Source organism: Rhodnius prolixus, unplaced genomic scaffold (genome assembly GCF_049639745.1).
Source record: "Rhodnius prolixus isolate KJV_2025 unplaced genomic scaffold, Rpr scaffold_7, whole genome shotgun sequence".
Lineage (NCBI taxonomy): Eukaryota > Metazoa > Arthropoda > Insecta > Hemiptera > Reduviidae > Rhodnius > Rhodnius prolixus.
This window is the reverse complement of record NW_027411582.1, coordinates 28,021,318-28,032,387: the sequence shown is the minus strand read 5'-3', so window position 1 is coordinate 28,032,387 and position 11,070 is coordinate 28,021,318. Positions and strand designations below refer to the sequence as shown.

General features: G+C 30.8%; 3 protein-coding genes across 8 annotated transcripts in view; 2 read left to right on the top strand and 1 right to left on the bottom strand.

Moving 5' to 3' along the window:
• Window positions 1-1,080: 1,080 nt before the first annotated feature.
• Window positions 1,081-5,110, bottom strand: LOC141447292 (anaphase-promoting complex subunit 13). Of its 5 annotated transcripts, none has more exons than XM_074114705.1 (3): window positions 1,833-2,068; window positions 1,643-1,708; window positions 1,081-1,561 (listed from the first exon to the last, which is right to left on the bottom strand). In XM_074114705.1, exon 3 carries the CDS (start codon window positions 1,557-1,559, stop codon window positions 1,314-1,316), a length of 246 nt encoding a protein of 81 aa, XP_073970806.1. In that variant the 5' UTR covers window positions 1,560-1,561; window positions 1,643-1,708; window positions 1,833-2,068; the 3' UTR covers window positions 1,081-1,313. The 5 variants fall into 5 exon arrangements, with proteins under 5 accessions (XP_073970806.1, XP_073970807.1, XP_073970808.1 ...); XM_074114706.1 differs by having other exon boundaries at window positions 1,663-1,708; XM_074114707.1 differs by lacking the exons at window positions 1,643-1,708; window positions 1,833-2,068 and adding an exon at window positions 5,013-5,110.
• RpL27 (ribosomal protein L27) lies at window positions 2,295-5,226 on the top strand. The gene is made up of 4 exons (XM_074114699.1): window positions 2,295-2,452; window positions 2,804-3,029; window positions 3,464-3,606; window positions 5,137-5,226. The coding sequence occupies exons 2-4, from the start codon at window positions 2,811-2,813 to the stop codon at window positions 5,183-5,185; spliced, it is 411 nt and encodes a 136-aa protein (XP_073970800.1). The 5' UTR covers window positions 2,295-2,452; window positions 2,804-2,810; the 3' UTR covers window positions 5,186-5,226.
• A 985-nt stretch (window positions 5,227-6,211) lies between these two features.
• Window positions 6,212-11,070, top strand: part of Ubr3 (Ubr3 ubiquitin ligase) — a 55,006-nt gene continuing 50,147 nt past the window's right edge. Inside the window, exon 1 of one of the 2 annotated variants that reach the window (XM_074114672.1) lies at window positions 6,212-6,845. In XM_074114672.1, coding sequence (XP_073970773.1) covers window positions 6,626-6,845 — 220 coding nt within the window. In that variant the 5' untranslated portion in view covers window positions 6,212-6,625. The remainder of the gene's footprint in view (window positions 6,846-11,070) is intronic. The other variant, XM_074114671.1, reaches the window with a different exon arrangement.

The following is an 11,070-nucleotide window of genomic DNA, read 5'->3' as shown; positions in this document are numbered from 1 at the left end:
ATCCCTGGTCCAGCTTTTTAGAACTTTTGAAGGCACTGTGATGAACCAACCTAATGATGGAATTGCAACTTAAGGAACTTCCAAAGAATTATCTCTGCAGGTACTCAGTGATTTAAAATTGAAGTTGAAGTTTTAAAATAGGCATTTACAACTATGGAACTAAAGAAAAAATGAAAGGAGGAAGGTTCAAAAATAGGTGGAAAGGAGAAAGGATCCAGAACGAAGTGGAAAGAAGCCTAGAAATTTGCCATGATGAGGGCACGAAAAACAATTTCTTTTGATCTGGTGGCTTTTTATAAGGAACTATCGCATGCAACTAAAAGGAACTAATTCTCAAAGTGCAAGTTCATTAATGCTGTTCCAACACCCCCGTGTGTAAATCTTTAATTCAAACCAACATTAAAACTGTTCTTATGACAAAAATGGCGTTTTCAAAAATTGTTCTTGTTTCATTTTTCGTAGCACCAAAACGCATGAACCGATTTTCGTGAAGGTATCATTCGATTCAAAATTTCTTGTAGATGTGGCTTTTGGGGACTAGATGCTGAATTAGGGATTAGAGGAGTTAGCCCCATGTATATAAGGTCTCTCAAAAATTGTTTTACTAATAACACTCTAAATATTAGCATGATTTTGATATTTACTGGGGATAAGGGCTCCCCTAGGTAACAAAGTGCCGTCCTGCTCTTACATTTACTAACAAGAGATATGGTATGATGGACTACGCTAAAATGATAACTTAACAGGGAATCCCTACTCTAGGATTGCCAAAAATAATTTCCTTATAAAACTAAATTCTAGAAGCGATACCTAAAGTTATCTGAAAGTTTTTTCAGACGCATTCCAAAATTAAAACTGTCCAGAAGGACAGTTGTATAAGGGTAGACAATGTGCTCGTTTGTAAATACATACTAATTTAATTTTTGAAATGATTTCTTTCCAAAAACCTTTTCCAAATAATCCACTTTTGAAATGTTAGTAGTATACGAATAAGGTATCGAGAAAAAGTATTCCATTTTACATTTTTTTGTTCAACTGAACAAAATTAAAGGGCTAAAATCAATTCTTACTCTTGCAGCGTACTTTAACCAAACAAAAATTTAATAACTTTAATGTGATACATAAGTCAGTAACTTAACTCATTAGCATAAATTAATCAAAACTTATATAGCTTTAATATGATTCATAAGTTAGGCATACAATTTTTTATTTTTGTTTACATAAAATTTTCAATAGTTTATAACTTCACTTTCGGTAGCTAGTCATAAAAAAATAACTCATAAAATGAAGAACACATATATTTTTTATGCAAATCACGAATATATAAATGCATTCTGTGCAGATGAGCCAAATTGTTGTTCACCAAGACCAGATAATGCAAGGTCAGTCCACTTAGATTCGGCTTCCTTCAGGGTAGTATGAGAATCGCCATTGTCAGCTTCAGGATCAGGAAGTTCAGCAGCTGGAACCATGATATCATCGTATGGTAATTCATCTGATCTCCAAGCACTATCTACTAAATCCAGAAGACGCCCGTCTGCTATTACTTGGCTATCCATACCTGGGCAAACGAACACAAATCAGTTTGAATACTTTTTTAATCAATGATTTTAAAACAGTACGAAATTATATAATCATTCACTTTAGAGGAATCAGACGAACCAGTTCTTCAGGACGGTACCCCAGACTAACGGCACTTCCTCGTCACCTGCACAATGCACGTACGCCTGTTGAGTTATTTATGCAACCTTTTGGGTTCAGCGAATCCACATATACATTCTGGTTCACCACTCATACCTCTCTTTCACATTCTTAACTTTAGAGATACCTACGATTTATGTACAGACAAGCCGCAATTAATCTTGTAGGTAAAAATTTAATTAGATTTAAAGGGCTCGTTGTACAAATCGAAATTTAAATTTACAAAATCCAACTATGTTTTTTGAAATGTTTAAATAGTTAAAAATTTATAACATTTTTAAGTTGCTTTAATAAATATGAAGTGAAACAACTAATGCAAAGGTACAGCTGCGGGTAATACTATTATTGCTTTCTATTTTATTAGCCTATTAACCTGAAAAGACCAAAGGACCAAAGTGAAATTTCATACATCGGTTGACTCAAGGATTGTGACACTAAAAGAATTTCCTTACCAGAAAAAAAAAGATTCTTGTTAATTCAACGTTTAAAGTTAAAATTAAATAAAATATTTATTATGTAAAATTAATTTTGTTGCATTCTAAATAAATTTTTCTATAAAATATTTTTTTAATTGGAAAATGTCTATTTCAAGAATTAATTAATTTTTATTACATTTCTATCACATTAGAAATATAATAACTTTAATAGCAAGTTTCCCAATCATATAGGTTGAATCTAACAGGCATTGTCTTTACTGAGTTTGATTCTCGTGAAGGTTGAACACAAACCTTTATCCGGTTTTGTACATATTGTAAGTTGATGTTTTATTCTTTAATCCATATTCATCTAGTTCAGTTTACCAAAATATTGTATTTAAACAGTGTATTTACTTTCTTCTCCATTTTTTTTTCATAATTGATATTGAATTGTCATAACCTAAGTAGAAGCGTTGGAGATCCTTAGTGCCAGTAGTGTTAAATAAATATGTCTTAATTTAAAATGGATGTATATTTGTTTAAATAATTAGACCTAAATTTGTCGTTTTTTGTTGTTCATTTTTGTTTTTATTGGTTCAAACAAAGTACTTTATTGATTAAGGTTTGGTGTGGTAACCTTAATCTTTCTTCGTTGTCTCTCTGTGATCATTTATTACACTTTCTAGATTCAAGATGGGGAAAATAATGAAAGCTAGTAAAGTAGTCCTCGTGTTAAATGGAAGATACGCAGGACGAAAAGCTGTCGTCTTAAAGACGTATGATGAAGGTACTCAAGAAAAACAGTATGGACATGCATTAATTGCTGGTATCGACAGGTATCCTAGAAAAGTTCACAAAAGGATGAGCAAAGTAAAAATTCATAAAAGGTCAAAAATCAAGCCATTTCTTAAGGTAAGCTTAAGTTTCTAAATAGTTCTAGAAAAAAATTTCCTTTACTGAGAGAGAAAAACAAAGGTCCTATTGAATTCGTTTTAAGTAATGGGCTACAATTAACAATTACTTTATGTTGTTTAGTAAGTTAGGTTCACTAAGGTTACTAGGATGAAGTTTTATGATCTATTGTCGTTTATCTGTTTGGCTATGATCGAGGACGCTCAGTAGAAATAGTTAAGGATGAGTTTAGATTTTCGTAGTTTCACAAGAACTGTATGAGGATTTGATCCGAAGTTAGTGGACGAATATTAGTCCCACTAAACCACGTTAATTAAACCTTTCTTCCAATTTGAAAATTGCTTTTAGTTTAAATAATAGAATATTGTAATAACTTCTTGAAGATATCTTTAATAGTTTTATTAACATAATTTATCTTTAAATTATAATTTTAGGTTATGAATTACAACCATTTGATGCCTACAAGATATTCAGTGCCTGAGATAATCCCAGATCAAAAAGTGGCACCGAAAGATCTTAAAGATCCCATGAAGAAAAAAAGGATTCGTTTCCAGATCAGGGTCAAGTTTGAAGAAAGGTAAACTGATTTTGGAATTTACAATTTATTTTTATTTTAAATTATGACATAAGAAAAATAAAGGATGGCCGAGAAAGGAGTGGGTATTCAACCAATGATTTAAGTGCGTTGATGTTTTGCGGAGATAGTTGCAAGACGTCAGTTGTTTGCTAAATTTTTCTTTAATTAAACTGATTGTCTGTTTATTAGTTTGGTTAAGTTTGTTCTTAGTACTAAGAGATCTCCGATGGTGTTTCCCAAAATAACTGCAGATATGCTTCATAAATGAGTTGTGTGTATACAGTAATTGTCAAATGCAAAGCTTTCAATTTGCGATTGTTATATTCGTTGGTTATTTTGTATTGAAAATCCCCGTTTAAGGGGAGGTTCTAATTACCAGAAAATGAAGGTACTTCTACTTGTCGGTAAAGTTGTACATGTTTATGTTTCACCAATTTCTTTTCAATAGTGCAATATTAGGGATGGGATTAGCTATGAGGTTAGCATACTGGACTCCCACGCGGAGGTCCCGGGTTCGAATCCAGTAGCTGACCCTTAGATTTTCTCTTCCTAGGAGCTTCTTACAGCTCACTGTTTGGTGATGGACAGTGTTGTCTGTAACGAGAGAACACTGTCCGGAGGCCGGCAGTGTACTGGAAAAAGCTCCGGGCGCTAATAACCTCAGCTGTTGATGCGCCAAAAAAAAAAAAAAAAAATAGTGCAATATTTAATGCCAGTTCTGTTCTATTTATGTAAATAGATTCGTAAAATTTACATTTTTGTTGTGTGATTAACGTAACAAAAAATTAAAATACATAAGAAACTCTGTAGGGTCCTTAGTTTTAAAATTATAAGACCCTAAGTTACCCAAGGGCGTTTTAATAATCATAATTATTATTTCATAAGATGTGTTTAGGCATAACGAAAGTCATAATTAGGCAAAATAATGAAATTGACGTTGGTGACAAAATTGATTGTGTGGTAATTCACATCAAAGAACAAAATAAGTAATGGTACTCTGCTGTATCAGCTTTCCCTATATCTATTTTTTCTCTCATTCGTGCAATAATTAGAGGGTTTATCAAATAATTCTTAGAATGAAAATTGCTAATTGTTCTTGAAATCGTAACTAAATTGATTTTTATATGAAAACTATGCAGAATCGTGGAAGATCAAAATGTTGAAAAATAAGCGTTCTCATAAAATGAATTTGAAGGTGTCTTACTGTTCACTGAATAGTCATTTCATCCATTTATAGTTAACACTTGTCTCAAACTTTTTTTTGAATGAAAAACTTTTTTAGTATTAAACTCTCATGAAAGATAGCTTAGAATGAAGACTTTTGCGGTTTTATCAAGTTTTGTATCAGATAATTTATAAGAAAAATATGAGGCTTGGCAATTAAAAAAAATAAAAAAACAACTTACATCCTTGCTAAGTAATTCATGCACGTTAATATCATGATTCATAAAGATATCTGCTTTTAAGACTTTATTTTAAAAAATAAAATTTGGTTATATATTTATACATATGATTTTTTTTTTTTTTCAGATACAAACAGGGGAAGAGCAAATGGTTCTTTGACAAGCTAAGATTTTAATGTCTTGCTTCTCTTTTATTAAAAATTTTAATAAAAATAAATTACTTTTGTTATAAATAAACCTAATACCCAAAGTTATATGTTGCATTAATTAATTTGATGTGTGACGAAATTTTGGCACCTTGAGGCTTTTTTTTTCAACTTGTTGAAATATGACTTCAGCATGAAGATTCAAAACGGGACAAGCTTTAATTAATCTCATTAATTCATTGATCAGCATTTAATCTGCCATTCGTGAAAATCAGTAAGGTTAACTAATTGCTTATTGACTCTCCAATACAATTAATACTAGGTTAACGCGAATTTACTTCTGCAATAAGATGTACATCCCACATATTTTATTTCCTGTTTAATTTTCGACGTTTATAAAAGAATTATTCACTGATGTATGCAGTTCGCACAATCAATACAAAATTCAATTACAGTCGTAACATAGGGCAAATAATTGGTTTAAATCTTGGTAAGTTGTTAGTGAAAAGGACTAGTTTATACATATATATAGTATATAGAACAAATCCATGTGAATAGATCATAAAAACAACTCGAGCTTCTACTGTTTATCTTTCACTTGGGCATGAAGTATCGGCATTTCAACGGTTCTCGAGGGTTGGACAGAAGTATAGGTGACAAAATTTTTTGGAATTGCACCAAAGCGTGAAGATGTGTTTTGTGAAATGTAAGTAAGTTTAAAAAGAATACCAACTGGTTTTGAGAACTTATGAATAGTAATGTTATTAAAATATACAGCTTAATTCAAAAATTTAATATGTAATGTTATATACATTTACAGGGGGTAGTTTAAAGGGTGTAAGATTTTGCAGGTTAAATGAAGTTCTTATTTTCAGTATTATAAGATGAAACGTAAAAAGCTTAGATTCTTACTATCGATTTTGAACAAATAATCGAGTAGTTACAGTTGATGTATCGAAACAGGATTAAGATTAGGTATAGTCGATTAAACAAGTCTTAAACCTTAATATAGAAGGCATAGATACAGATGTAGATAAAGATGGCTTTGAGACTAAAACGTCCAATGCCATCTACAGAAGTCGTGAGTTCATTAGTCTTAATAAATTTGTGCCTAGTGCTGTACGTATAGAATTGTGTGATGAGATGCAACAGTGTGTCATTCCGAAGGTTAATTAAAACTTAAATTGCCAAATGAAGTGATTTTATAAATGAAGGGAAAAAAATTATTACGTAAAAACGTTGTTTAATTATAAAATGTAATTTCATTTCAATCATGTGTAAACATTATCAATTGGTCTGTCTGATCATCCAGTAAGGCGATAGTCGTCCCTGGACCTTTTTTTTATATATATAATTAACCTTGTATGCAAAGATGCAGGTGTGGATATCCAGCTTAGGAATAAACAGTTTTTATAGTTTATTTAATTTTTGACAATCACAGTACATCACCAAAAAGCATCCCAAAGCATAATGGATTCATCTCCTGGTCATATACTAATGAAAAAAGGAAAGAGAGGTGCCGCGGCTTTTATACATGCTGATTGTTCAAATGCATCTCCTAGAAGAAGTTTGGATGATCTTTTGGATATATTATTAAATCCAGCAAAAGCTATAGATGAGTGGGAAGCAATTGATTGGTGTAAGTGGCTTATGGCAGGTGGCAGAACCCCAGATGAATTTTCAAGTATTGGTAAGTAAAATTTTTAGTTATATTCGCTAATTGTTACAAATGTTTCTTAAATAGATCATGTTGGTTTTATCTCGGTATTCAGAAGTCGTAATTAGCAAGGCTAGTTTTTCCTTATACGAATAACCAAAAAAAAAAAGAAGTTTTTAGCTTTGCTGTTTCTTAAAAGTCTAAACAAATTCCTGTTATAAATAGATAATATTAGCACGACATGACTTGGTACTTTTTAAATTTTTTCCTGAAATGAATTGAACTGGCACTTTTTTTGTAGTCCATATTTTGAAAAAGCTTTCCTTGTTTTCGTCTAATCATTATGCATTTTTTTTTTATCTACTTAGGTGTTAGTATCTAAAACTTCCTTTTTATTTTTTGAAAGAAGTGGAATAAATATAACCCTACACAATTTACTAATATTCAATTATATTAAAATTGAAGAACAAATATTTAAACCCAAAAAAAGTTTATATTAAATTATTAATGATTTTTAATAATTAATGGTATTGTTTTACTTTGTTAGGTTATTTTCCCCTGATAATTTCTTGTGAGTTCTCGGCCATGCTTTAAACAAAGAACTCAGCCATTGTTAGTGTCGATTTTTTTTTTAATATTTAAATTTTACCTATATCCTTTTCATTATTATTCTCAGTTACCATTTTTGAATGCATAAGCCTACACACCTGTATCCCATGAATTACGTGAATTCCTAGTGTAGTTAAGGGCAATGACCCTCTTCACTTTTTACCTGCATTGTAGCTGGGTTATTATTGTGTTAGGTTTTTGGTTAACACCATGATACTATATTATTATTACTGTTTACTTTAAGTTTTAAAGAATTGTGGATAAATATGTCTTCTTCGTTAGCGAGATTGGCAAATGTTTTTTCTTGCTAAATTCTTTAAATATGTCTTTTTCTTTAAAGTTTTTTAATGTACTTGGGTTCTATTTTAATATTGTTTAATTATTTTAGTTGAAGTAGGTTAATAATTGAAGTAATAAGTAGATGTAGTTCAAATTGATATTCCTATTTGGGTCAGGGCCATAGTAACCAGTAATGCCAAGGACTTTTGGCGGATTGGCATATTGAAAAAAAAAGAAATAAAATATAAAGGATTAGTAGTACCTTCCCATGTTACAAACATTATCCCATTTATTCTAACCTTATAATTTTTTATATTCCGCATTTTTGTCATTTCTTTCATTGGTTGTGTTTATTATAAAGTGAAAAAGAACTAAGGCATTGCTTGTACTGATGCAATACTTTATTTTTTTGCTGATTCTTAAAAATTACATTTCTTTTTATCGAAAGAGATAATATTTCAAAAAGTTAAAAATATTTTACTCACATTACTGTTTTTTTTTTGTTTTTTTTTTTTTGAATGAGAAATTTCTTTTATGAAAACATTTTACCTATATAATGGTGACGAAAACATATACCTAATAATTTATTCTGGAGTAAACTCAGAAAATTTGCCCATTACTAAGTAATTCCTATTAATCTCTAAGTAAACTAAAATGTCCGAGTATTTTCTTTTCTTTTTGACTAAGGCGATTCGCCTTAAAGTCGCACTGATATTTAGCTATCTACGAACGCATTATCCATTTATTCGAGGCTAAATTTATTATTAAGTTAAAACATAAATATTCTAAATTTATTGAATGATTTCATGATTTCTTTGAAACTTAAGTTTCGAACGCGTTATAATGACGTAGGAAAAAATGTATACGGTGTAGTTAAATTACCCACTCCAAATAACCCACACACCCTTAAGTTAGGTGTTTCATGAATTTTGTTATCCCTAATAGTCCCTGTAGAGGTAGTGGAAGAGCCATTTCCTTAGGGATATTGGCGATCGGCGGGAATCCCAGCCTAAAACTGACACATCAAACACGATATTCACCTGCCAGCCTGACAGCAACGTGTAAATGTTTTAATTGTTTGCCACTACTTTGGTTTATTGTGCCCACTTAGGCAACTTCAACACAAACATCTACTGGCACCAACATTCTATGACAAACACTGATACTTAAAATGAGCCACATTATATCTGTTAGATCGCAGTGATAGGTTTTTTTTAAGTCTATTAATCTTTCATTTCTAAACTAACCCCAGCAGCGAGTTTTCTTCGATCTTAAGTATTTTAACTGTATATTTATTAGCCTGGTGCTATTCAAGTGCGATTTGTAAAATTGATTTAAAGGTACTTTACTTTAGAGCGGATTGTAAATTCACAGTTCACTCGTTTGTAGAGATGTTCAAAATTTAGTCGTGTGAATTAATGCAGTATGTGATGGTAAGGTGAAAAGTTTTCGATTTGACAGTATGACTGTTACTTTATTTTTATTTTTTAGTTCAAAAATACATAATCGACTTTCTCCCCTTTAAATTCAATGCCTTTGGTCGAACCTTTTTTTTTACTATGAATAGGTTCCATCTCTGATGTTCTATATTTCAGTCACAAATTTCTTTAGATTTGGGTTAAAGTGGAAACCAGAAGTTGTCAAAATACCATTTCAGGTACGAAACCTTATTATTATTCGTCTGGAGTGAAGATCAAACCCAAAAGCTGTCTTAAAGCAAATAAACAAATGAACAACCTTGAGGGAAATCAACAACAACGGGCATTCTTCTTCCAGCAGTCGCAGTCCACGTCGACCACTTCTGACCCGCGATCTTTTACCTAATTACTTTATATCCTCTAGCAGTCAACGTAAGATAAATAAGTGTTTAACTCCTGTATCTCACTAACTCTACAAAAAAGTATCTTTTAATATGTTGCTTAACTTTACAGTTTCCAAATTTTTTTATTACGAGTATTTAATCGTATCTTAAGAGATTGAGATTTTTTTGGTTTTTGGTTTTACTGATAAGCTAGGTTGGGAACGAAATGTATCTATTTTTTGCGTTTAATGTAAAGAAGTTTTTTTTTTTATTAATTAGAAATATTTAAAAGGGAATTGTATCATTTTTTTAAAAAAGAAGTCCTTATTATTTATGAAATTTCCTTCACTTTAATAGCACAATATCCAACATTTCTTTATTATGATCCTGAGTAAATTTTATTTGCTTTGAAATCATTTCTGTTTTATGTAATAGCTAGCTCTCCAGATTATTGATTGCTTTTCCGCTCCTGTTAGCGAGCTAATTTATTACAATTGTTATGTTTTCTCTTTAAGTTTTGTATTATTTTTTTTTATAAAGTAAATTTTTTATGCTTCTGAATAAGTGTTTGCTAATTTTTAATTAAAAACTGCATTTGAAAAGTCTAATTTTTTTTTTCTCTTGCTCTATCTAATTTCCAAGGGAAGTATGACGATCATGACAAATTTTTAAATTGAGTGTTAACGAATTATTTGTTTTAAGGCTTCCTCTAGTAATTAGAAAATATTTGGGTGTTTGTGAACAAAGTACCTCAAAAACTAAAAAATGGAGATAGCTTTGAGTTTATGCATATACGTCTATTGATTGTCACCAGGTGACGTGACTGTTACTTAATAGTCAAAATCTCTCAGCTGAAAGTACCACCACATTACTGAATGGATTTTCCACTTTTTTTGAGTTTCCTTAAAAATGACTTCGGCAAAGTATCGCTGAAACTTACGCGTACAGATTTTATACAAAAGTCTTAATAACTTTTACTTCATTTTTCTTGATTTTTTTATATTTTATTTTGTCTTTCAAAGAGAAATTAACTATCCATTTCTTCAGATATCTTGGCGTCCCTGAAGTTATCTCAGCCTAATTAACCCAAACATATATTGATACCCCTAACATGCCGCATAATGTTTCCCGTGCCTGCAGAGGTAGTTGATGGGGCAAGTATTTGAGTTTAACAAATCCAAGAGCTGCTTTATCTGATCATAATCTCTTCTCTTTTTTTTGCACACACATACATTGTACATGTAACAACGCCTTACTACCATTTGACACATATACCAGACATTTAAGGGAGCCACAATAGAACTATTAAGTTGCCGTGATTTTGGCTTTATAGCCATTCCCAGGGTTTTTACAAAATTAATAATAAATTTTGTTTGAAAAAAATGTATACGTCAGAACCTTAAAAATATTTGTAAGAGAATATTGTGAATGTTCATATCTGACTTTTCAAAACATATTTCATTAATTAATAGTAGTTTATGACATTATTATTAAAATTACTAGTTTCTAGGTCATTTTCTAGGATTTATCTTTTTTAGTTAGCACTTTTGTTTTAAAAATACCCTTATA

What these genes read in the sequence shown, in the direction of transcription:
- LOC141447292 (XM_074114707.1), bottom strand. Translation starts at nt 1,559, where the DNA reads ATGGATAGCCAAGTAATAGCAGACGGGCGTCTTCTGGATTTAGTAGAT.
- RpL27 (XM_074114699.1), top strand. Translation starts at nt 2,811, where the DNA reads ATGGGGAAAATAATGAAAGCTAGTAAAGTAGTCCTCGTGTTAAATGGA. An exon ending in AAATCAAGCCATTTCTTAAG is followed by an intron (nt 3,030 to 3,463) that starts GTAAGCTTAAGT and finishes TTATAATTTTAG; the next exon opens with GTTATGAATTACAACCATTT. An exon ending in AGGGTCAAGTTTGAAGAAAG is followed by an intron (nt 3,607 to 5,136) that starts GTAAACTGATTT and finishes TTTTTTTTTCAG; the next exon opens with ATACAAACAGGGGAAGAGCA.